The following is a 25,280-nucleotide window of genomic DNA, read 5'->3' as shown; positions in this document are numbered from 1 at the left end:
ATAGTCCAAATGTCCACCAACCAATGAATGGATTTTTTTAATGTTTGAGCATACAATGGAATATAATTCAGCCACAAAATGAATAAAATATACTTTAAATGGATGAACCCTGTGCAATGGTAGTTATTTCCCAATAAAGCTGTTCAAATTCAGCACAAGAATTTAAATTCTATACTAAAAATACCTGTTTAATGCAAACTCACACAGGCACCGTAAAAATATTATGACCAGTGAGAGAAGCCTAACAGGAAAGACTGTCTATTATCCAACTCCATTTGCATGAAGTTTCTAGAAAAGGAAAAATGACAGAAACAGCAAGTGGACTGATGCTTGTCTGTGGCCCAGAATGGGAGCCAGGATCACTGCAGACAGTGATGAGAGGCGTAGGCAATGGGAGCACTTCAAAGCTAGCAGAGCTGAGAATCTCATCCAATTTCCTGAAATTCCACGAGCTGGCTGAGCTTTGTGATATGTAAATTATACTTCAACAAAGCTGCCTTAGAGAAGAGATAAAATGTCCCCAATTTTTATAGCAGGTGGGTAGTATATTTGATGACATGTCCCCATGTCTGTGTTCATAGTTTTATCTTGTTTGCCATCTTTACATTAATTTTACTTTCAACAAGACACATCTTATAATGATTCTTTTGCTAAAAATCTGGGAGCATTAAACTTAGGGTACTTTTTTGTCTAATTTGGGAGGAGCAGAAGTGAATATCAAAAGTATTCCTCAAACGCTGTCCAACTTATCCATTGAGACAGCATTGATCTATTGAACCCAGAACACGCCAATAAAGCTAGTCTAGGCAGCCAACTTGCTGTAGGGATCTCCCTGCCTTTAACTTCTGGAGTCACATGCCCATCTGATGTGTATGTGGGTTCTGATGATTTGAACTCTGGCCCTCATGCTTGCTGATTGCACAGAAGTGATTTATGTGCTGAGCCATTGACCCAGCCCTGTTGATCTTTTTGAGACAGTTACCTTATATAATTCAGATTAGCTGAAACTTGAAATCCTCCTGCCTTAGTCTCCCAAGTTTAGAAGTTAGGAGCACGTGCCAGTATACCTGGATAAACTTGGTGTGTGTCTGCCTGAATAATATTCTATTGCTCTCACTCTTTGATTGTTGAGCTGGATATAAAATTATGACATTATTTATATAAAACGTATTTTCTTGCTTTGACTGTCCTGGGTTGGACTCATAGCTGACAATGTTTTTTTTTTCCAGAAAAGAGTTCAGAAGACTAAGTCCTCCCTTTGTTTTTCTCCGTGTTGTTTTGTTCCATTCTGCTGTCCTCGGTGTCTCTTTGCTATTAGATATGGTTTCTACCACTTCCTCCATTGGGATTCACTCTCAAAAACAAGTACATTACTGTTGACTATCATACATTTGAGAAAGGCATCCAACAAACAAAACTAAGGACTTGGAAACAAAAGCCAACAAGGAGCTCAGACAAAGGACAGACTGTAAAGGAAGCAGAAAGTCGTTAAAACAAACAAAAAACCATCATGAATATTGCCAGTGACATGTCAGACTTAAGATTATTTTTGGTGGCACAGAGCATAAAAGCTACTCTGTCAATAGCAAAGAGATGCAATTAGCTGTAACTGGAATAAATAAATGACCCAGAGACTGATACTAGGGTTCAAGCTTCCAAAGCAAAGCAGCTGGCCTCTAGCTTCTTACCTGTACCTCAAGCTGATTGGGCTGGTCCTGTCTCCATGAGCTCTCATCAAGTCTCAGACTGTAACCTCTCCTCAGTGTGGCTGGAGAATGAATGCCTCTCTGAGACCTTGCTTCTGGCTTGTATACTTCCCTAATGTTGGGATTAAAGCTGTGAGCTATAAGTCTTTTTTAGACTGATTCACTGGGTAGTCTTGTACTATAAAGGTGTGTGCCTGGTTTCTATAGCTTGTGTCTGGATCCTCAGTCAAACTTTATTAAATCATAAATAATATATCACTACAATCAACCTAGGTCCCCATCAATAGACAAATGAATTTAAAAAACAGTGTGGCGTACATACAGGGGCTGTCTTAGAGTATGTGTGATGGACTTGCATTTGGCTATAAAGAAGGAAATTATGTCTCTTACAGGGAAGTGGATGGAGCTGGAGAGCATCATGTTAAGTTAGACTTGGAAAAATATCACATATTTCTTCTCACATGTGGAATCTGGATTTAAACAATTATCAACACGGAAGGGGGCTGTTTAGGGGAAGAGAGGATCATGGGAGGAGAAAGGAGGACAGAAGACAATGGGGAGATGAGGACGAACAAAGTGACACACTTTTAAAAATGAAATCCATCATTTATATTCTACCCAAAAAAGACAATGATTAAAAATATTTAGACGGTATGCTTTTTGCTTCTTTATCTGTCTGCCATAGCGGTATACACTGTTCTCAAGAGAAATGACTCCGTCACCCTGAGTTGTAGAGAGATGAGGAAAACACAGCCTATTAAAGGCTGAGCTGTGTGAGAGACCAAAGCTATTCCTATTGTTAGTTAGAAATCTGGGGGCTGGTCATCACTGTAGAACAATGGCTCTCAACCTGTAAGTCAACCCCTGTGACAAACCTCTAGCTCCAAAAATATTTACATTACAATTCATAATAGTAGCAAAATTACAGTTATGAAGTAACAGCAAAAGCAATTTTATGACTGGGGGGGTCACCACAACATGAGGACCTGTATTAAAGGGTCGCAGCATTAGGGTGAGACCCACTGCTAGAGCACATCCTAGTGTATTCTAATTCAGTCACTTCCTTCTTTCTCCTTAAAGTTGGGAGTTGAGGGGCTGGAGAGATGGCTTAGTGATTAAGAACACTGGCTTTTCTTCCAGAAGTCCTGGGGTTGATTCCTAGCACCCACATGATGGCTGACAGCCATCTGTAACTCCAGTTCCAGGGAACCCAACACCCTCTTCCGGCCCCTGGGTACCAGGCACACACATAGTACACAGACAACTATGCAGGCAAAATATCCATGTGCATAAAACAAGAAAATATTTTTTAAATGGAAGCTGGCAGGATGGTGGCACATACCTTTAATCCCAGCACTTGGGAAGCAGAAGAAGGTGGATCTCTGTGAGTTCCAGAACAGCTTGGTCTACAGAGTGAGCTCCAGGACAGTCAGAGCCACATAGCGAGACCCTGACTCATAAAACCAAACAAATAAACAAGCGAAAATAAAAAATAGAAGCCAAAGCTATAAAGAGTGAGAAAACCTCCTTCAAGATACATATGGATCCACCATTATCAATCAACCCCCAACTTCTTTTATGCAAGAAGACAATTCTATTTAAATTTCTGGTACTTTGGATGTGAAATGGGCAACACAATTGTCTTAGGGTTTTATTGCTGTGAAGAGACACCATGACCACAGCAACTCTTATAAAGGAAAATATTTAATTGGGGCTTGCTTACAGTTTCAGAGGATTAATTCATTATCATCATGGTGGGACATAGAAGCATGCAGGCAGACATGGTGCTGGAGAAGGAGCTGAGAGTTCTATATCCTGATCATCAGGCAACAGGAAGTGAACTGTCACACTGTTGTGGCTTGAGCATATGAGACCTCCTCCTCTCACTTCCATGGAGACACACTTCCCCAAACAAGGCCACACCTCCAAATAGTGCCACTCCCTACAGACCAAGCATTCAAATACGTGAGTCTGTTGGGTCCATTCCTAATCAAACCACTACAATAATCTTATCTTTACCGATAAAACAACTGCTGAAATGATGGAAGGGGGTTTACATAGGGATGACATTTAAAAAGGCAACATCATCAGGTTACCAGATATGTCCAAGCTAACACCAATTGGGCAGGGCAGCAAAGGCTAGGAACAAAAGCTAAATGAGTTTGAGGGCTTGGCTCCGAGAACAGACCAAGCAAAGAAAGGTAAAAGGGAAGGCAAATGTTGCTTTGTCTTGGCACAGGCATTTTAAGAGAATGGCTTTTAACTCTAGGGATGGAATGCTGGGCTAGTAATAGAAATTAAATTCTCGAAGGCAAAGCAAAACAGCCATTAAATGTTTTCTTTAAAAGGGCACACACAGGAACCTCGGCATTGACCATGGAGGTAAGGAAACCAGACAGCGTCTGTGTAGCTGACAGGGGGAGAGCAGAGTGGCTGGCTGCCATTGACAGATGTTCCCAGAACCAGCATAAGCACAGAAGATTGCCTCTGTTTAACTCCATCCCCAACAACACAACAGCCCCAACTGTAGTGAAAGTCCTCGAAACAAAATACTTGCGGTGCCTTTCCTTCTGGATCCCCACCTGCCTTTCTCATCGTTGTCTCAGGCTGCAGAAAGCCAAAGCAGGGAGAAAGAGAGCTATTTCCTCGCTTTCTGCCTGGAAAGCTACACCTGAAGGGTGGGAAGGCCATTCAGTTAAGGTTTGGGCAGGACACAGTAGATATGAACAAGAAGATCTGGGACAAGGATGACACCTGCCTAAGGGGACACTTGGAAGAAGTGGGAAAGTACCCCAAACAGCGCCAAGAGTCTTGAGCAACCAGGGACTCCTCCTCATCAGAGCCATTCTATGCCTCCAACCTCTTGGGCTTGTGGCAGCAGGAGGAGGACAACATGCTGAAGAAAGAGTAATAGGGTCTGTAAGGTTTGGATTAATGCAGCGTCTCTGTAGGCTAGCCACTCGGCTTTGGAGCTGTGTGTGTGTGCATGCGAATTCTTTGTGAAAAGCAAGACCAGCATCTTAGGATAATGCAGGAGCCAAAATCTCCACTGCACCCTTGGCTACTTTATCTGTATGTTGCCTGTCCCCAGCCCTTCTTTCCGAATAGTTTCTTTTTTTTAGCATGTTCTCATATGATTTTCATGGACTGCCTGAGTTATGGGGTCAGCACAATACAATCTTATGCCTTCATGACACAAGGTGCTCACTAATCACTCAATAAATATGTACAGGTTCACATTTGAGTCAACATTTGGGCCAATAAATATATGCAAATCTCTAGGGTCCACAGAGGTGTGCAGTTTTTGTGCTGCTCCTGGGATGTCTGTATGTTAATAGTACAAGCTCTTACTTGGGACATTAGGAATGCACACCTACTAGTCAGGCAAGAGGTACAGCCTTCACTCTCAGATCTCAGTCAACACCCAGCCCTATCTGCAAGGCTCTTGTCTGGACACGTTGCTAGGACTGGATATGTGAGGCTTGTGAAACATAACTTTGATGGAGGCAGAATGGATCTGATCCCTCCCAGGACTGTATTCTTCAAGTCTGTCAAATGATTCACAAATTAAAAGTAAGGACTCAAAGGTAGATGTGACAGTGCATGCCTATAGTTCCAGCTGCTCAAAAGTACTTGAGTCTGGGAGTTCAAGGCCAGCCTAGGCAACATAGGTCCAATATCAAACAGACATAATGAATAACTGTCATGAGCAGCATATGCCACGAGTGACCTTTATTTGTTTGATTCATCTGAGGCTATGTGGTTTTTTTTGTTTTGTCTTGTATTTTTGTTTTGTCTTTTTATTTTTCAAGACAAGGTTTCTCTTTGTAGCTTTGTAGACCAGGTTGGCCTCAAACTCACAGAGATCCACCTGCCTCTGCCTTCGAAGTGCTGGGATTAAAGGTGTGTGCCACCATCACCTGGCACATGTTTATTTTTCAATCTAAGATTCTTCCATGGAGTTTTTACTTGCTCTCTCTCCGCCCCACCCCAAGCATTTGTCTGTGTTTATTGCGGCAGAGCCAGCCATTTTTCCTTCCCAACACCATCACCATTGTCTGTTTCAAAAGATAATGGAGGTGGCAATATCCCCTTTGGGGACCCGATGAAAATGTGGCAGACAGGATTTCCCACAAATGACTATGGCAATATTTCTGACCTACAGTCTTCCCAGAAAGAGTCAGATTTGAATATTTCTCTTCTTGAACCTGGTTGAGGATTTGTGGATACTTCTGTGGAAATAATCATGTATACATAACCTGTGTGAGAGCAGGTGTTCTAGTTTGATTTCTACTGCTGTTGTAATAAATGAATAAATAAATAAATAAAAACAAATAGCTTTGGGGAGGGTAGGGCTTATTTGGCTTAAAATCCCAGGTCAATTGAAGTAATGGCAGGAACTCACCCAGAAACTTGATGCTACTTCACATAGTACTACCTCTGACCAAATACAACAGGAACCATGGAGGATGCTTGCTAACTGGCTTGCAGACTGGCTTATAATCAGCTAGCTTTCTTAGAGGCTTCAGGTACACCTGCCTGGGAATGGTGCCACCTGCAGTGAGCTGGGCCTTCCCATAGCAATTAGCAATCAAGACACAGATGTACCCTATGGACCAACCTGATAATAGACAATTTCTCAACTGAGGCTCCCTTCTCAGGCGATCCTAGGTTGTGAAAAGTGAACAGTTAAAGCTAACCAGCACATCAAATCACCAAAGGAAAGAGCTTTCCCTTGGCTCCTCTCTTAGATGTTCAAGAACTCAGTCTCCCAGTCCAACCTTGGCAGAGAACCTGGTGGCGGACACTACTAGGATGTTACCCAGTAACCATCTTCTGCCAGGCACCATTTGAGATTCATGGTTACTGATACGTCATTTCCCTTCAAACAGATGATCAGGGATCAGTAATGCCCTTATAGGAAATTAACAAATTTTTTTGTTTTGTTTTTCAAGACAGGTTTCTTTGTATAACCCTGGATGTCCTGGAACTAGCTCTATAGACCAGGCTGGCCTCGAACTCACAGAGATACACCTGCCTCTGCCTCTGCCTCCTGAATGCTGGGATTAAAGGCGTGTGCCACCACTGCCCAGCAGAAATTAACAATTTTTTTTGTTGTTTTTCGAGACAGGGTTTCTCTGTATTGTTTTGGAGACTATCGGTCCAGCCCAGCCTCGAACTCACAGAGATCTGCCTGCCTCTGCCTCCGGAGTGCTGGGATTAAAGGCGTGCGCCACCACCACCCGGCTGAAATTAACAATTTTTAAAGGAGGCAAATTTTAAACATTATCATGGAAAAAAATCCCCAAACTGCTTATAAGTCATTTTCACACACTGATCTTCTATGCTACATTAAAAACAAGCTAGCAAGCACCTGCTTTTCCACAAATGATACAGATCCACAGCTGCATGTAACAAATTGCAAAGTTAAGAATGAGCCAATGACAGGGACTTTCCAGTGGTAAACTGATAGCAGTAAGTACTGTTGTTCTCTCCTTCCTGGACCATAGTTAAACCAGAAGGTCAGTTGATAACAGTAGAGACAGTTGGTCACTATTTCTCTTTATCTTCCATGTATCCCACATGCTAGGCCTTCCAGGTCAGCCCTTAGCTTACTTCAAGTTTAGACTAAATAATATCAAGGTTAAAGACTTCCCCCTTGCTTGACCTGAGAGGGTGGAGCCCTGCTTCTGCACCCAATGCTTGGATCACCCTGAGAGAAGGGCAATTTTGCACCCACTTCATGAAGACCATGTGGGACAAAGACCCCGGGTACCCAATTCCCTTCTCCTTTCCCCAAATGCCCGCCTGTCCTCCAAAATTTTAGTAAACACACTGGGTATATTATATCGGCACCACTGTACAGGCAATGCATTCTTCTCATGCATGGCTCTGCTGCTAACAGTTATCCTAAGGACAGGAAGACAGGAAATGGGCAGGTGTGCAAAAGATGGGTGCTGAGTGTACGATGGTAGAAATAAAATTTGCCCAACACTTGTCCTCTCTAGCCCTAAATGTATTTGCTAGAACCTTTAAAATATTTATTTATTATTATTTTATTTGTATAAGTGTTTTACCTGCATGTGTATATGTGCATTACATGTTTGCCCAGTTCCTGCAGAGGCCATAAAAGACATCAGATCCCCTGGGTTTCAGGTGATCGTGAGCTGCCATGTGGGTGCTGGGAACTGCACTCGGGTCTTCTCCGAGAGCAGCACGTGTTCTTGATGGCTGAGGCATCTCTCCAGCTCGTCACTGACACTGCCATTTTATAGCTCCCTCCCTATTTCTTAAAAGGAAGGTACACAGGAATCAGTCCATACCCCTCTACCTCATTACCTCCACTTTTCTGGCTTTCTTTGAGCTATATCTCCAGTTTGTAGACGTCCAGTCTTTACTGATTAATTTGATAAAAACAAAATCTGTAGCAACCAGCAAACAGAACACCCATCGTAGCAGCACCATCACCAACCCCCACCTTATGAACATTGAGTGATCACAATCTTTCAGAGGCATCGGGTGTCTGATATCATGGAAGCAAGATTCTGATTAGCTTGAGGCCACACTCCTGGTGTTATTCATTTGAAGCCAGCTTATCCTGGGTTCCCCAAGGCAGAGGCCAACACAATGACCTATATGCAAGGTGATCTCTGTATGAGGTGACTCGGGAAGGAGGTGCAGAAGAAGGAAAATCTAATGTCAATGTATACTTTCTGTCACTATTCAGGGTGGTGGAACTCAACTCCGTGGGACTTTCTGAGAAAAACAAGGTCTGACGTCTGTCAAATATTTATTGTGCTGTATAAGTTCAGTTTATCTTTACATCGAGAGCTGAGCTTTACTACACACCCATTTTCTTTTACTGTGCTGGATGCTGAACACCAGGGTGTGCCTCCCGAGTGCTGGGATTAAAGGCATGCGTCACCACTGCCCGGCCCCACTATGTATCTTTAAATCTTTCGCCATTTTATTCCTGAAAGGAGATAAGAGTTTCACTCACTGATTTCTCTTACAAGCTCTTAGAAAATGCAAAAAGTTATCCATTTGGCTTCAAAGAATGCCTCTGTCAAGGCAAGAGCCCCAAGCGCATCAATGAGCAACATCTAGCAACACTTAGCCAAGAGGACCCAACTAAAGCTGTTGGGGAGACTCCTTAGGACCCCTGAGAAGCTTCCAGCCCGGGACAGTGTCTTAATGATTACACAGCTGACGAGAGCTCTCTCTCTCTCTCTCTCTCTCTCTCTCTCTCTCTCTCTCTCTCTCTCTCTCTCTCTCTCTCTCTCTCTCTCTCTCACACACACACACACACACACACGGAATAGAAAAAGCACAGCCAGCAGCCAGCTCATCAGCAGAGAAGAAACTGGAGTCTCCGTTCTTTTACAGAAGCCCTGGCAGAGAGCGGAGTCTCTCCCAGCCTGCGCTTGTCACCTTGCTCCATCAGTCAGACTCCTATTCTTAGTTTGAGCTATCTCAGTTGTCACTGAAGAGCACACTCACTGGCTGAATAATTACCATGACCCAGAATAGCACATCTGAACAGGGAAGGGCAAGCCAGACAAGTCAGGTGGAGCCAGGGTGGTCAGCAGGGGGTCTGCAGTACCGAGGATCCCCCTCCCCCCCAGCCTGCATGCAATAGGGCCTTCCTTTTTATTTCAAGAAGATGCCAGAATAGCTCTATTGAATATTCTTTATGGGAGCAGGAAGCTCAAAGTCAAAAAACCATTCTTGATCTATATACTGTATGTCCTATTTACTGAATTTAACAAGTGGAGGCGGCTATGTAGCCTTAGAGTTGTAAAGTGAATATATTTCTCAGTGCTAAACATTCAAGATCTGGCAACACACAGAAAAGAAAGTGGAAATCTCCACTAATTCCATGATTCAAAGCTCAGAGACAGTGACATCAGCGCCTTTTGGTGTTTTTCTAACTCAGGGATGGTATTTATCATCCACAGCTTTCCTCTTCCTCTAGGAGAAGCTCTCCCAATCTTCCTCAGCAACATGTTCCCTCCACCTTCCAGTTCTCAGCCAGTGGGTTAGGGGGCCATTGGGTCCTCAGTGGAATGCGCTAGCCACCACTGCCCACTAAAGATACTGATCCAGACAGTTATGTGGTCCCAGCCAACTGAATCAGAGTGAAGTTTATCTCATTCTTCTGGGACAGTGACAGAAAAATAGTCCCAGGAACAGTTTTCAACATGATGAGAACTGAGATCATGAGTGAGAAAGCAGCTCACAGGGTGCATAAGAGAGACAGGAGGAACCATGGTCTCTAGGGCATTGAGAGAGCCAGGTTAGTCTAAGTGATGAGTTCCAGACAAAAGGAAAAGAAAGGAAGGAAGGAAGGAATGGCACCCATGAATGACAACCAAGGTTGTCCTCTGGCCTTCCCCTGTATACATACACTGATACACTCCTCCCCACAGACACACAGGCACCTTCTCACAAACACACACATAAGAATAGACTGAGGGTCTCAGTCACACTTTTATAACAACATCCAGAAAACCAAATCTGACTCTTGTGGGATATTCACACACTGTATGAAGGTGTATTGCTGTGATTGGTGTAATTAAAATGCTGAATGGCCAATAGCTAGGCAGGAGGTATAGGTGGGACTTCCAGAGAAAGAAAGGAGGAAGAGGATGAGTCTAGGCCAGTAGGATGTCATGGAGACGCGGAACAAGTCAGACACAGAAGCGAGAGAGGTAAAAGTCACATGGTAGAATGTAGATTAATAAAAATATGGGTTAATAATTTAAGTTATAAGAGCTAGTGGGACAAACAAGCCAAGACTGAACTTCCATAATTAATAGTAAGTCTCCATGTCATTACTTGTGAGCTGGAGGCCCAAAGAAAAATCTGACTATAGACTCTTAGAAGTCTAGCTGTGGTTTTGGATCCTGTTCTTGCTGGTGGACTCCACAGACAGGACAGTGAAGTTCTAGGGTAGCAGAGGCTGAGTGGTTACATAATGGCCAGGTACATAGTGGATGCAGGCAGGAAACTGGATAGGATCTGCAACAATGAGATCTGCATAGATTTCAGTGTGGGCTAGCCAGTTATAACTGTCCCCAGAACTGACACAAGTGCCTAGTATTCTAGTTCTTGTTTTATCCTCATAACGTAGAAAGATCTGGGTATGTTAGAGGGATGTGTGACTTTAACCTTCAGAATGGAGACAGGCTGTCCCTTTCAGGCTTCAGCCAGTTCAGACTCCATGGAATTCCAGGCTGACCCCTGGAGGAGAGGACTCTCTTATGTCCTCAAATCTGTGACTTCTGCCTTCCCCCAAGGGGACTTAGTCCATTTTCAAAGTGTTTCAGGCTGTTTACTGTCTTTGCCTTGTCAATACTTTCTGGAAACCCCACACGCCCCTGTTACTGCCAGTTAGTGAGGAACCACCGAAGGTCATTTTAATCCCTTTCTTTTTTAATCCTATGGCTAGAGAGCTGGTTCAGGGGTCAAGAGTGTTTGCTCTTATTTCTAGCACTTGACTCACAACCACCTGTAATTCCAACTCAAGGGACTCTGATGCCCTCTTCTGACCTCTGAGGGCACCTGCACACATGTGCGCACACACATAAAAACAACAAAGAAATCTTCATCTTGTCCAAAGTAATCTATTAATTCTAGAGTAGTAAGCAAGGAAATTGGCAAAGCGGTAGTAATAGAAACGGTGGCTTTAGAACCTTAACGTTGTTAAGCTAAGCAACAGAAGCCAGACATTAGAAAGTGCATGTCGCACTTTTCCATTTTGAGAAAACATCCAGAACAGGTAATCTATAGAGACAGAAGGTGAATCAGTGGTTGCCAGGTACTAGGGGAAGTGATACTTTTTTCTTTTGGGGTAATGAAAATGTCATAAAAATAGGTCGTGCGATAGTTGTAAATATACTAAATAGTACTGAGAAATACAGAATTGTGCTGTTTTAAGTGTTAATGGCTACTAGACTAAGAGATATTAATGTGTATCTAGTAGGTCTTTTGTTTTTGTTGTGCTATGCCCTGCAATAAAGACTGCAGCTCTCATAAGGAACTGTTTGAACAGGTGCAACGGTCACACTGAGTTCACAGGTGAGGGAAGAGTTTATATAACAGAACTGGGTCCCATCCGCAGCAGGTTTCAGAGAGATTCCAGCACATGCAGCATGTCTGTGGTCCACACTCTCCATCGCTGTATGTGTTCCTTCGCTCCAGTCTAAGGAGTTCTATTCCCTCAACACTGATGGAGAGGAAAGGAAGCCAATGTATTTATTTCAAGGGTAGCACAATGGTTCCTTTTTTTTTTTTAAGTACCTATTTGGGACTGGGCAGCTGCAAATGTCACTTTACTACTAAGAATGAACCACAAGCCTTCAGGAAGCCTGTCTAGTGACATCCTGGGTTCACTAGTGACCCACACACTTTCAAAACAAGAAAATTTCATTTGGTCTTCATTTATCACCACTTTTAGAAATAATTTTCAAAAACTACTGTGGAGGCTTGAATGAGGAACGTCCCCCATAGACTCTAATATTTGCACACCTGGCCCTCAGTTGGCGGCACTGTTGATGGGGTGGCTTGGAAGCACAGTCTTGCCGAAGGAAGTACATCACCACCTGCGCACATTCACCATGTTCCCCTTTAAAAGGGCCCTGCCCACTCCCATCCTTCTCTCTTCCGCTCTCTCTGCTTCTCTGCCTGTGTGTCTCTCTCTCTCTGTCCCTTTTCTTCTGCCTTTCCTCCCCCCTTTTCCCATTCACTTTCCCCAATAAAAAGACCCTTCCACCCAAACTCTGTGACGCAGCATCTTTCTCTCACATACTGCCTTTTTAAATCACAAAGTACAGAAGACATATGCACACAGCAGCCACTAACTGCCAAGTGTTCCTCTACACCACTGTAGTCACACACTCGCCAGTAGTCCCACATGGAAGAATGTGGCCTCATGAGCCCCTCCCCCACCCGCTGATGGTGAGCAGCTAACTAGAGCTGCTGTGAGTTCTCGAGCAGGACAGTCATGTCATGTCTAGAATACAGCATTTCCAGCACTCTTCCCCATCCTCCAGCTCTCTCATTCACCCCACCCCTTCCTCTGGGGCAGTCTCTGAACCCCGGTGATGGATGGTAGGTCCCATTTAGGAATGAGCACTCAACAGTCAGTCTTACTCTTTGACCAGCTTTGAGTCTCTTCGGGTTCCAGCCGTCCCCACTTGGTGCTGTAGGGTAGGATGGGGTGTGGGGAATGGTTGCCGTTGGTCTCAGCAGCAGGTGTTCTCAGTGGCTCTGGCACTCGGAGCTTGGAAGGTTAAAAGTCCTTTTCGGATAGTTCCCTCTCGCTCCCCTCCTCCCCCTTGACCTCTTCTGGTCCTGCAGGTCTGGGTGTGAGCAACATTTCCCCAGCAGTTCCTACTACTCAGCCTGCTTGGTTCAGAGTGGTACTGGCTGGAGAGGCCTTGCCGGTGCCAGGTTCCTGCAGAAGTGTCCCTGGCTTCACCACTTCATTTACAGACTCTTGCAGGAAAAGGAGCGCATGGTGTTAATTTGTTTCTCCCACCAAGTTTTAGTGCGGAAGCTTCAAATCTGCCAAGGCACACAGAATAAAACACCCATATATGTATCAGTGTAAAATAACACTTCTTTTCTTTCTGTTTCCACTGTGTAACGGGAGGAACGCTGGGCCTCCATGCAGCCCACACTGGCCTCAAACTCGGGTGGTCCTCCCGCGTGTCTCCAAGTGCTCAGGGTTACAAGCGTATGCCACCATCTTAGTTTCTTTTCCTACTGCTGTGATGAAAGGCTCTGACAAAAGCAGCTTAAGGGTGAGAGCGGCTTACTCTGGCTCACAGGTCCATCGTGGAGGGGCGTCAAGGCAACAGGAGCTTGAAGCAGCTGGTCACATGACACCCACAACCAGGAAACATATAGGAATTCTGCGAGCATTCAGCTGGCCTTCTTTATATAGATCAGGACCCCAGCTAGATACTACCCACAGTGGGCTCAAATAACAATCAAAATACAGCCCCCCACAGGAACGCCCAGCAGCCCATCTCCCCGACAGCCCCCACAGGAACACCGAGCAGGTTCTGTCAAGCTGACAGCGCTAACTGCCACAACCACTCTACCCAGCTCATTGCTATTTTTAAACACCCTTAGGTTGAATCACCTACAAGCTAGGTGCTCAGAGACACTTCACTTGGATTCAAAGACACTGGCTGCCCTCTGGAAAGCATTCTGAACCAGCATCTCCCATTTAAAACCCACCAAACCAACTTGCAGTAATTCCCATTTCCCAGGTTGCTAATGGGGGTGAGCAATGTCTAAGTGTTTCCCACAGACCTTTTAGCAAAGCCCTTCTTGCGGTCCCTAATGGAACTCTTTAGAATGGCAGGGACACAGACTACAGACAATTAAGGCAGGAAAGAACAGCTTGACATGAATTAAGAAAGGGTACTAGGAATTGCCTGCCCAGAGCCCTCACCAACTTTCTTCCAGAACACAATCATTCTATTTATTCTCCACTCTCTTCTCAGAGAGACATCTGTTCTCAGAGCTCAACCCCTATCTCCTAGGATTATTCATTCCAGTAAAGATCCTCCTTCCCAGCCATGCATCCCAGACAGAGATCTCGGGATAGAGCCAGACTCCAGGAGAGCTGCTTCACACACTGCGGGTCCCTTCTCCAAGAACTTCTGAGTGGTCTTTTAGAATTGTGCTACTGCCCTCCATAAAAGAACACAGTGAGAAACGGAACTCCCAAGCCAGCCATAGTGGTTGGTACACACCTAGAATCTCAACACTCAGGAGGCTGAAGCAGGAGGGTTGACATTTTAGAACAGCCTGGTCTACATGGTGAGATTGGACTCAAAGGACAAAATGACAAAAAAAAAAAAAAAGAGTCCCTCTCCCACCCGTGTATGAAAACAATGGAGAAAAGTCCTCACCTGTCCCCTCTGCCTGAGACCTATAGAGTCACAGCAGAGTGCACACCACGCTCACTCAAAGTTCACTTTCCCAGTCTGTCTCACCTACTTCCCCCTTTCCTTCACCTGCCTAACATCACTGTATTCACGACTCCAACAGACTGTAGGGAGCGTTGCGTCCTTCCCAGAACAAAGCAGGATATGACTAGGAGGAACACCACAGATGTCCATTCCAGGGACCAGACACACTGCTGTCTTCATCACTAAATGCGCCTGATGCTAGCCTGTGTCCACTCCTACAGGGAAGCCTCCTGCCTCCTCTAAATGGGTTTCCCAGATGGCTTCTTGCTCCTGTGTTTACAGGAGGACGGGACAGTAAGTCATCCTGGATTTAAGCAGAGTACATTTCCACCTGTTGACAGACAGTGGCTTTTTAGTCAGTGCCTGCTGAGGGCTTGAGGACTGCTCAGAAACTCAAGCTGCAATAGTCAATGGCTTGGAGTCACAGTGCAAAAAAGGACATGCTTAGAGAGCATAATTCACTAAGCCCCGGTTCTAACTCCATCAAAACTTAAGCTTACCATTGACCTGCCTATCACAGCATAACTGAGTCCGTCCTCTTCAGTCTTCTTCTCCAAATTCTGTGCAACCTTGATTTATACAGGCTTAGGTCCCTACACTGCCGCATTTCTACTCTATTCTATTCTTTCAAGAGTGAATGTGAAAACAGATAGGCTTTTCTAGGAAGCAATTTAGTAGTAAACATAAACTCTGCTTCCTCTCGCCGATCCCGCTTCTGAACATCTACCCTCAGGAGACAGCCGGTTGGTGATGGCTGACTCACAAAGTACAGCTTAGATAACATCTAACGTAATAGAGGGAGAAAATGGGCAAGACTAGTCTGCAGTTAGTCACGACGTGCATGTGGAGTGAGGGGACCATTCTTGATAAAATATGAAGAAGAAAGAATAGGGGACAGGAGCCGGGCGTTGGTGGTGCACACCTTTAATCCCAGCACTCGGGAGGCATAGGCAGGCGGGTCTCTGTGAGTTCGAAGCCAGCCTGGTCAACAGAGCGAGTTCCAGGACAGCCTCTAAAGTAATATAAAGAAACCCTGTCTCAAACCGCCACCCCCCAAAAAAAGAAAGTGCAAAGCCAGCAACAAACACGAAACAGACAAGTATGAATAACTGGAGGAAACACCCAAAAATGACCAGGGCTGTGTTGGGGTAATTTATTTTATTCTTCATGTGTCTCTATTCCCCAACTTTCAAGAATGAACAAGTTCTCACTGGTGTGATCAACTGAAGTAAAGGTCTTAAACACAGGACAGAGGGGCTAGACAGCTGGCTCAGTGGTTTAGAGTACTTGTTCTGGTAAAGAACCCAGGTTTGATTCCCAGCATTCATGTGATGGCTCACAACCATCCCTAACTCAGTTCTAGGAGGGAATCTGTTGCCCTCTTTGATCTATGTACAAGGTAGTGCACATAGATGCACACAGGAAAAACATTCACACACGATCTTTTTAAACATTTTAGTTAAAATAAATCAAGAAGGCCAGGGTATAGCTCCGTGGCGGAGCAGACAGCTACACTCACAAGGACATTGGGTTCCATTCCAACACTGCCCCAAAAGGAAGGTGTGTAGAAATTCACCACAAAGCTCATTATAATGTACTCCTTTTTATTAAATTATAAAACGGCTTGATGTCAGTACATACACTGATATAAAGGAAATAAAATACCCTTTTCTCAAGTATCTGCTTGTGGAGCACAAGGTTTTAAACAAACGACAACAAAAACTCTAGACTAACTTCTTAGCCTCTGAGCTATGTAGCACTGACAACCAATCTACCAAGTCTAACTGTCCTATGTACAGTCAGAATGTATGGAAAATACTATAAAGACAATGCCTTGAAAAGATGGCATGATGCAGGGGGGCAGTTATGGCTGAAAAACTGGTATAAAAATTTTAGTCAAAATAAAGTTTTAGTCCATTATAGCTTTGCATCAGGGGCAGCGAAGAAAACTTAAGACACAGCTTCTCAAAGGCACTTAGAGAGTTGTAATAAAATACTTCTGGATTTAGTTTGAGATACATTTTTTAACTCGTTTTTCACATTTGCTTCATGTTGAAGCAGTATTGGAAGGCAGCTATGAATGAGGAAAAATAGTTATTGCTCCTTAATATACATATTACAAATACAGAGATTAATACAGATTTTGGTCCACACCAAAGCAAGTAACAGTGTCAGACTGTAGTGTTTCTCTTCATTCTGGGCAAAAGAAAAAGTCATAATCAGCTCTACCCCAGTCCCACACACAGAGACTTCGGTTGGTCATTCGTGCTGTCTGTCACCTGGGTCACCACCATATCTCTGCAGTGCACTTTAACTGGAAAAGATCTCCAGGTTGGCCTCCCAGGAGTCCACACACAGCCATCTACAATTCCGTGTCTCTGTACCGGGAGAGCTGGCTGTAGTAACCACGCTTGGAGTGCGCCGCCAACTGCTGGCGGTATTCCTCCTCCTCTGGATCACTGCCGTAGCTGGTGTCCTGGTAGAGTCTGGACGGAGCTTTCTGTGGCTCTGGGGGTCTAGAACTAAGAAAGTGAAGGTGTTACAATAAGCCTGCATCACCTGGTTGGCCACTTCCTGAGCCCTGAGCCCTTTCTACCACCAGCCAGGGCACCGATGGTTCACAGTCTAGAGGGGAAGAGATCTGGTGTGGGTCAAGGCCAAGGCCTATTTGGGCAGCTATATGTTAACTGAATTACTCTGCTCCCCACTACAGCCCACTCGGTAGAGAGTTCTCTGCCGGTGTCAAATCAATTATACCAAGTTTCGTCTGTCAGGGTCAACTGGGTTGGCATTCAAATAGTAATCATCGTGCGTCCGGTTTTTCAGTGCTTTAAAACAAGACTTCAGCTTCCAGGAACAAGAAACAACTCAATGTGAGATCTCCACAGGATGACAATAATGCTCGGCACAGTCCTTCAGAACTAGTCTGGCACACGCCACAACTATGCATGGTGATACATACAAAGGAATTAAGGGACTTAGCTAAACACCTGAAAATGTTAGTGACGAGAGAAGCCTGGGCCCTAAAAACTGTGCTCATGTGCCCTCCTAACACAATATAAGGCTCCAATGTGCCAGAAGGCATTGGACACACAAGGCAAGTGACCAGAAACTTCTGATTCTGTAATCTTTGAGACAGGGTCTCTACATAGCCTTGGCTGCCATGGCATTCACAGAGATCCACCTGCTTCTGCCCACCTTTTGGTTCTGTAATCTCAATAGTTAAGTTTGATTGACAGGATGAGGTGCAGTCAGTCTGGGAAGGGAATCCATTGCTCTGCCCTCTGGGTAGAGCAAACCCTTCAAATCCAAATGCTGGAGAGGCCTCCTCCTCTGGTCTACCTGCACTGAGCAGTCCTTACCTCATGTGTGGGGGCAGGCTGGCATCTGGCTTGGGGGCTTTGATAGGAACGGCATAGATGTCAGGGTGCTTCTGAGCAATTTCAATCTGTGGTGGGTAGGAAACAAGGAGAGAGGGGTCAGTCTGTGTCAGGAAGGAAACTGAAGGAGAGAGCGATCAGTCTGTGTCAGGAAGGAAACTGAAGGAGAGAGCCATCAGTCTGTGTCAGGTAGGAAACTGAAGGAGAGAGCGATCAGTCTGTGTCAGGAAGGAAACAGGAGAGAACGGTTAATCTGTGGCAGTAGGAAAGGTGAGAGTGGGCGACTGTGTGGTTCTCTCACTGGTCACCTGCAGGCCCTACCCCATGCCCACAACCTATCACTTTTCTCCCAGCTCATTTCCAGACAAAGAAGAGATGGGAGCCTGTTTCCATGGCTGGGTGGGGTCTCATGGGTTGTGCCAATGGTGAGGACCAAAGCATGGGGAGGAGCCTTGAGACAGTGCACCAAATAAAGTAATTTGACAAAAGGAACCAATACAGTATGACTCCATCAACTCAGAGAGGCAGACCATAGAGTCGTGTGGCAGAGGCTGCAGGAGGAAATGGGGGTCACTGTCAACCGAGAGCAGTTTCACTTGGGAACTGATCAAGTTCCTGAGCACAGACGGTGATGGCTGCACAGTGATGAGAATGTACTTTACAGCACTGAGCTGCCCGCTTAAAAGTAGTCAAAATGATAACTTTTATATTACGTAGGACTTACAGCCCGACTCCTCAGGAGCCTGAAGCCAGAGCATGTCCTGAGCCTGGGTCACCCTGGACGACACCAATAAGGTCTCAAGAAGTAGAGGGGGAGGGGGTAAGGAAAAATCTGCCTTGCCTCTGTCCCCTCCTTTTGAGGGAAGGTCTTACTGTGTCCCCAGGCTCCAGTGATTCTACTGTCACAGCCCCCAAGCTGCTGAAATGTTTCATGTACATTTCAAAATCCAAACAGCTAAAAAAAAAAAACTACAGTCCATAGGCCCAAGGGCTGCTAATATCCTATTGGAAATTCGGGAGCATATATGAGACTTGTGGAACTCACATAACCACCGCCCACGTTCCAGCTAAAATAACTTCTGAGGAATCCTGACGCTCACTCTCCGTCCCAAACCAGGACACACAGTTTTGAAGGACAGAGAACTGAAGCTTGCTCATCTGAACTGTCAGGGCTTCTTTTCCCTTTTTTCTTTTGTGCTTGTTTGTTTTGTTTTCTAAGACAGAGCTTCTCTGTATATCCCTGACTGTCCCAGAATTCACTTTGTAGATTACACTCACACTGACCTCCCACTCACAGAGACCCGCCTGCCTCTGCCTCCCAATTGCCAGGATTAAAGGCGTGGGTCACCACACCTGGCTCTGTGAGGCTTTCTTGATTGGAAACAAACACGGCGTGCTGATGGCAGGCAATCTGGAAGAGGTACACAGAACCGTGCTTACGACTGCCTGCCCAGCATGATCCTGGTAGCAGGGAGAGGGGTGTGCACTGCTCCCCTGGGAGAGGCTAAGGTTCTCTGGTGGTTAAAAGCAATTACCCTCGCATTCTGTGCTTCTTGGAGCTCCTGCATCCTCTGTAATTTTGCCTTGTGGTCCATCTTCTCAAATATTTTCACTCTGCCCAGGACGGATCTGGGAGCATCTTCCTGCTCCTCGGTGCTCTCCGCCACCTCCTCGCTCTCAGGTGCAGGGACAGGAGTGGAAGGCTTCAGGATGGATCGCCCAAAAGCAGGTTTCACTGCAACGGGGGGAGGACACCCTTTGGTAGACCCCCCCTGGACTTCACTGCCAGCCATGGCAGAGGGGTTTGACTTGGAGTAGTCGTAGCATTCTTCTCTGTTCTGGTTTCTGGCCTGCAAAGAGCAATGGCATGCCTTATGACCGTGGGCTTTTAGCTCATTTTCAGAACTACGTTAGTGACTTAATGCACTGCACTGTGTTTCCTGATCAGTTTCCAAAGGTGGGCAACGTAACCATCTTTACAAAGAACCAAATCTGACGTCTGACAGCCAATGGTCAGGCATCTTGAGCCTTCCTTGAGGATGACAGAAGTGCTGGCAGCGGTGGGGTAGCCAGCCACAGCTAGAGGTAGAACAGACTCGCATAATTTCATAGTAGAGAAGACTGGAATCTCACAGAAGACCTCAGAAGAAATCAACTTTTGGAAAGGAAAAGGCGGGTTTTTCTGAGATCAAGCTGCATGGAGGGTAGGAGCCTGAGCCAAAAAGTGAGACCTGTGCTTGGCTGTGGGGAAATGAAGCTGAGCGGACGTGTGTATGCGTGGGGGGGGGGGGAGGGGGCGGGGCGGGGCGCGCGCAGGATACCGTGCCAGCAGCCACGCTCCCTCAAGGTCAGTCTGGCCCCGCTGCAGGCCTTCAGTGTCATATTCTGTGTTACAATTACTGCTGACAGTTCACACAATCACCGTTTTCTTCTCACCTAAATTACTGCGCTACAAAAATTTTACTGAGCTGTAAGGAAAAGCCTATTGTTTATAGGCTGACTATGATCTGGGGCAACAAATCACACGGCGCGCACCCTGGAGCCCTTTGCCATTCTGTTCTAGATAATGCTTTATTAGCTCAATAAATGAAGATGCTCTACGAGTGACAGGCATTCTAGACAACAGCCATGCCTGTTTTCCTAGCAGATCACCAGTGAGCATCCTTTGGTGTATCCGTTTAGATTGTGGGCAGAAAACTTTAACTGGGTAGAAAAAGAAAACCACCCTGACACTGGTGATTGTAGCGTGCAGTCTTTGACCACATGTCACTTTTTCTACCAAAAAATAAAAAATAAAAAATCTGAATAAATAGTAAGTATATATATGAAATAACTATTATTCTCTGTGAATCCTAAAATCATATGCTTTCCTGATGGTGGCTTTGCGGCTGTCTCCCATACGTCCCTGGTTGTCAGGCTCACTCAATGGCCGGAAGGAAAGGCTCTCACTGAGCACAGGGTAAGTCCAACATTGTCTCATTGCGTATGTCCCCATGGCTGCCCGGGGGCTCCAAGGTGCCTGTGTCCTCCTCCTTCCCATCCTGGGCTTCCCAGCCACATACCTTGGGCGGCTCTGGCTTGAATGCTGGGGGCGGGCTACCATCCCTAAGTTGATCTCTGCTAGCAGCCCTCCTCATCTGAGCTCGTGGCTCTGGGCTGGATTTCCTTATGCTCTACAAAACATAAAGGTTCATTCACACCAAGAGCATCAAGCAGAGAGAAGACAGCCCTCTGCTCTGTTGGATTTCTGAAAACTTAAGGAAACGGAGACACTGACTAGCCAAGGCAACGCTCTCCTCCTGCAAACAGAGATGCCAACCATCCTTCGCTAGAGAAAGCTCAGGATGTACACACTACACTGGCTGAATACAAGGCAGCAGGCTCTACCCTTAAAGGAAGAAAGAAACAAAACAAAACATTCCTAAAATCTAAAGGTCTGTGTCAATACCAATGGTATTTCTAAGCATTAGCTCTTTCTATATATGTAGATATTAATTTACTCTACTACATATTAAAAACCTCTCTCCTCTCTCTACTACTTATCTACTGTATATTAAAAATCTGTGTGTGTGTGTGTGTGTGTATGTGTTTGTGTTAAGCTATTTATTTTGGGGATAGTTCTATCTCATTTATCACTTACCGGAATGAGTTAACCAACTAAAGGGTAGCCCATAACAATTATGATCCAAATGTGCTTAGATAACCTTGCCCACAAAGATCACCATTCCAGTGTTCTCCGAGGTGCAATGAATAATTGCTGCACCCTAAGTTAGTGCCCACCGGTACAGTTTGGAGGACTGTGTAAACTAGTGGATACACCGTGCATGTGAGCAGATGTATAAAGTCCATTTAAAAAGTGAAATACAGACAGAAGGAAACTGATGGGGAAACACTCAGGAACTCTAATAACATTAGGAGGTCAAAGGTCAAGAAGAGAAGAAAAGCAGGGCTCCTAAGAGTACAGAGAGAGGCCTAATCAAAGGTTACAAGCAAACACAGCAATCACATATTCATAAAAGTTCCACTTACAATTTGGACAGTTGGCACATAAAGCCGGTGTTTATGCACTACTCCCAAGGACAAGAGAGTGGTGAATGGTACCACTCAACCTTTTCCAATGCCACGCTCTGGCTCCACTTTCCAGGAACCACAGCCACAGCCATGTAGGCACCGACTCCCAGTGGGCCTTCCTAACTGTCCTCTGCTCCAATCCTTGAGGATACGTTCTACAGCACCCTCAGTGAACACTGCTCCTGCTCGTGGCCTCACAGCCTGCAGCAAGCTGCCCAGAGTGTGCTATGCCTCGCCTCACCTCCTCATGCTGCACCGGCTCCGAGGAGCGGGTGATGGAAGACACCAGCGGCTCCTCAGCTGGCTCATCCAGCTCATTGTCAGTGTAGGCGCCTCCCTCGCCGTCGGTATCTTCAAAGTCACTGATGAGACGGCTGTCACAACTCAGATAGTCCGCGCCCATGGCGGTTAAGTAGGACATGCGGTCTTCGGGGTCATCATCCATCCCTTCCATCTAGAGGAATTTGTTTTGAAGGGTGAGTGGGATCTGGCATGGCTCCTGGGAGTGGGGACTCAAGAAAACTCCCAAGGGATGAGCCAAGTGTTGGAAACCTTGACTTGTGCTAGCAGGGAAGGAGCCTTTAGTTTCTCACCATCACGTGGCTTTGAGATGTTGACACTAGGTTAATTCTGCACAGGGACACAAACTGAAGTCTATCCTCTAGGTCAGCTGAACCAAGCTTCCTTGTTTTTCTGGTCTTCTCTGCTGATCCCCATCTCTATCTCATGCTATGCACATTTCTACTCATCTCCAAGACTCTCAGATGTTTCTCAGAGGTAGCTGGGTTCAGTGCCCCCAACTAGAAAAATATATTCTCAGAACCTTGAGGACAAAAGCTACATCCTGCTCAACTTGTCCTCTCCAGGGAACTGTGGAGACTACAAGCATTTGGCACATAATTCCAGCTGTTAGTGCTTCACTTGGTATCATTTTATACTGCATTCCCCATGGTTCTCAATCTTGCCTCTCATCTCCACTCCAAGTTTCCCATGTCCTTAGTACAGTGTGGCATTAGGATTGAGAACTTGTAAGCTCTGATTAGAGTACTTGGAATGCAATTCTAGTTGCTACATTAAAAGTAGAGGGGAAGTGAATGTAGGTCAGCATTCATTGACTCTTATTTGTTCATGGTTTACTACATTCACTGCCCTCTGGAGGAAGCATCGAGAACACAGACTCTCACCTCACAGCAGCAAATCTAGACCACATACCTTTCCTTCAGAGACCCAGACTGCTTCACCTTGCTGCTGCTGAATGCTGTCCTTTAAGCTTCCAAACCAACCATCATTGGCTGAATTCACGTTAATTGTAGCTGTAAGAATGTAAACAAAAAGGTCAACATCAATATCCAGAGTGAATGTAGAATCCCCCATGTTGGGCACCATTTGTAGTATCCAGTGTCTGGGAAACCACAACAGACAGGTCCTGCCTGGCTTACTCATCCAGTCAGTGTTTGGAGGAAAGCTGCTTTTGTCAGGGTATATTTTTATCAGAGAAAAAAGAAAAAAACAAACATCAAAAACCAAGGTAAGTGGGAAGATGAATGAGTCTCACACTTCACACCAAGCAAATAAAGCAAATAAAGAAACCTGAGTGCAAGCTTATAAAATTATTTTTCTGAGTCTGCAGCTCGGGCCATTGCCCTACACAGCCCATGTAAAGACACCAACTTGCAGCACAGATATAAGATGCTAAGAGACACATGCCATGCATCCGTTCTTCACAACCTGTATTTACAGATGAAGGGAAGACAAACTAGGCAAGCAAAACTGCTCCAAAACAGTAAGTTGGCTCTAAACGGTCTAAACAGGGCTGGGGAAATAGCTCATCGGGTAAGAGCGCTTGCTGTGAAAGCAGGAGGACACGGATTAAATCTCCTGTATAAAAAGCTGGGCGTGGCTATGTGTGCCTATAACTCCAGCACTGGAAGTGTAGACATGTGGATCTTGGGCACTCAATGCCAACTAGCCTGATGGACATAACACACATACAAAATATTATATTAGTATAAAATGATCTAAAATGCAAATGAACAAATTGCAGACAAACTACAACTGATTTGGGGGTGGGGCAGTTTCACAAGACAGGGTTTCTCTGTGTAATAGTCTTGGCTGTCCTGGAACTCACTCTGTAGACCAGGCTGGCCTCAAACTTAGAGAGATCTGCCTCTGCTTCCTAAATGCTGGGATTTTTGTATGCCACCACCACCCCATTACAATTGCTTTTTAAATTATGTTTTCATGGCTCTTTATTAGAGGGCATGGTGGTATATATAATTTCTAAAGTCAAATAAACCATTAATGATTACACAAAATTTCTGAGTAACTATGCTACAAGTTTTTTTTAATTAAATTTGACTTTCTTTAGGAAATTCTAATCCTGAAACCAGGTATGGTGATGTACATTTATAATCAGAGGTACATCTGTACCTACCTACTTTGGAGGTAGAGGCAGGGGAATCTGAAGTTCAAGATCATCACTGGCTACAAGGTAAGTTTGAGGCCAGCCTCGGGACACATGAGACCCTGGCTTGAAAACTTGAAAAATTTCCACCTCTGACCTTAGAAAACCATGAATGAGCTTACAATTTCCTTAGATATTAATTATTTACAGCATCAGACTAATCTGACACATTGGACTGCACAGAGAAATTAACCTTGATGCCATAGATTCTTTGCATCCTTATCATGGTACTTCACAAAGACTATTATAATCGTAGCTAAAATATGATCCAAGATGTAAATATAGAAGTGAGACTGTACACCCTAGGAACAAAACAAGTGACTTGTAACAGATGTATAAAGAATGTCAAGTGGTCCTTCGCAGGTTTCTACTAAGAGCTGTCTGATGCAGTATGAATTCATCACAAAGAAAACCTCAAGTTAAGGGTGCTCTCTAAGATATGTAGAAGACATATTTGTGCCCCCTGCCATTATGAATGTCAGAAAACCCGAGTTTCGGTGAGAATCAAATGCTGGAACACTGATATAAAAGTTCCATCGAAGCTAATTTCCTAGCCCTACTCAGAGGTAGTATCCGATTCACACACTGAAAGTATGAGACTCCTGCTGCCAGTGTCCCTGCTACTAGCATTCTCATATCCTCACGCCAGGCATGCGCAGCTCTGGCATGT

At 45.1% G+C, this 25,280-nt stretch overlaps 2 protein-coding genes across 7 annotated transcripts in view; both read right to left on the bottom strand.

The window, feature by feature from the left end:
* Nucleotides 1–6,201, bottom strand: part of Fam189a2 (family with sequence similarity 189 member A2) — a 100,084-nt gene extending 93,883 nt beyond the window's left edge. Inside the window, exon 1 of the mRNA XM_040746287.1 lies at nucleotides 6,112–6,201. The gene's annotated coding sequence lies outside the window, so the exon portion shown is untranslated. The remainder of the gene's footprint in view (nucleotides 1–6,111) is intronic.
* Nucleotides 6,202–16,282: 10,081 nt separating this feature from the next.
* Tjp2 (tight junction protein 2) overlaps nucleotides 16,283–25,280 on the bottom strand; it is a 121,246-nt gene continuing 112,248 nt past the window's right edge. For 4 of the 6 annotated variants that reach the window (XM_040746258.1, XM_040746254.1, XM_040746251.1 and 1 more), the window contains 6 exons: nucleotides 23,359–23,459; nucleotides 22,388–22,600; nucleotides 21,138–21,248; nucleotides 19,611–19,925; nucleotides 18,058–18,143; nucleotides 16,283–17,217 (listed from right to left, as the gene is read on the bottom strand). In XM_040746258.1, the coding sequence (XP_040602192.1) occupies nucleotides 17,058–17,217; nucleotides 18,058–18,143; nucleotides 19,611–19,925; nucleotides 21,138–21,248; nucleotides 22,388–22,600; nucleotides 23,359–23,459 (986 nt within the window). In that variant the 3' untranslated portion in view covers nucleotides 16,283–17,057. The remainder of the gene's footprint in view (nucleotides 17,218–18,057; nucleotides 18,144–19,610; nucleotides 19,926–21,137; nucleotides 21,249–22,387; nucleotides 22,601–23,358; nucleotides 23,460–25,280) is intronic. The other 2 variants (XM_040746267.1, XM_005063737.4) reach the window with 1 other exon arrangement.

This window comes from Mesocricetus auratus, unplaced genomic scaffold (assembly GCF_017639785.1).
Source record: "Mesocricetus auratus isolate SY011 unplaced genomic scaffold, BCM_Maur_2.0 Super-Scaffold_4256, whole genome shotgun sequence".
Taxonomy (NCBI): domain Eukaryota; kingdom Metazoa; phylum Chordata; class Mammalia; order Rodentia; family Cricetidae; genus Mesocricetus; species Mesocricetus auratus.
Note: the sequence above shows the minus strand (reverse complement) of the source record. Positions and strands in the feature narration are given on the sequence as shown.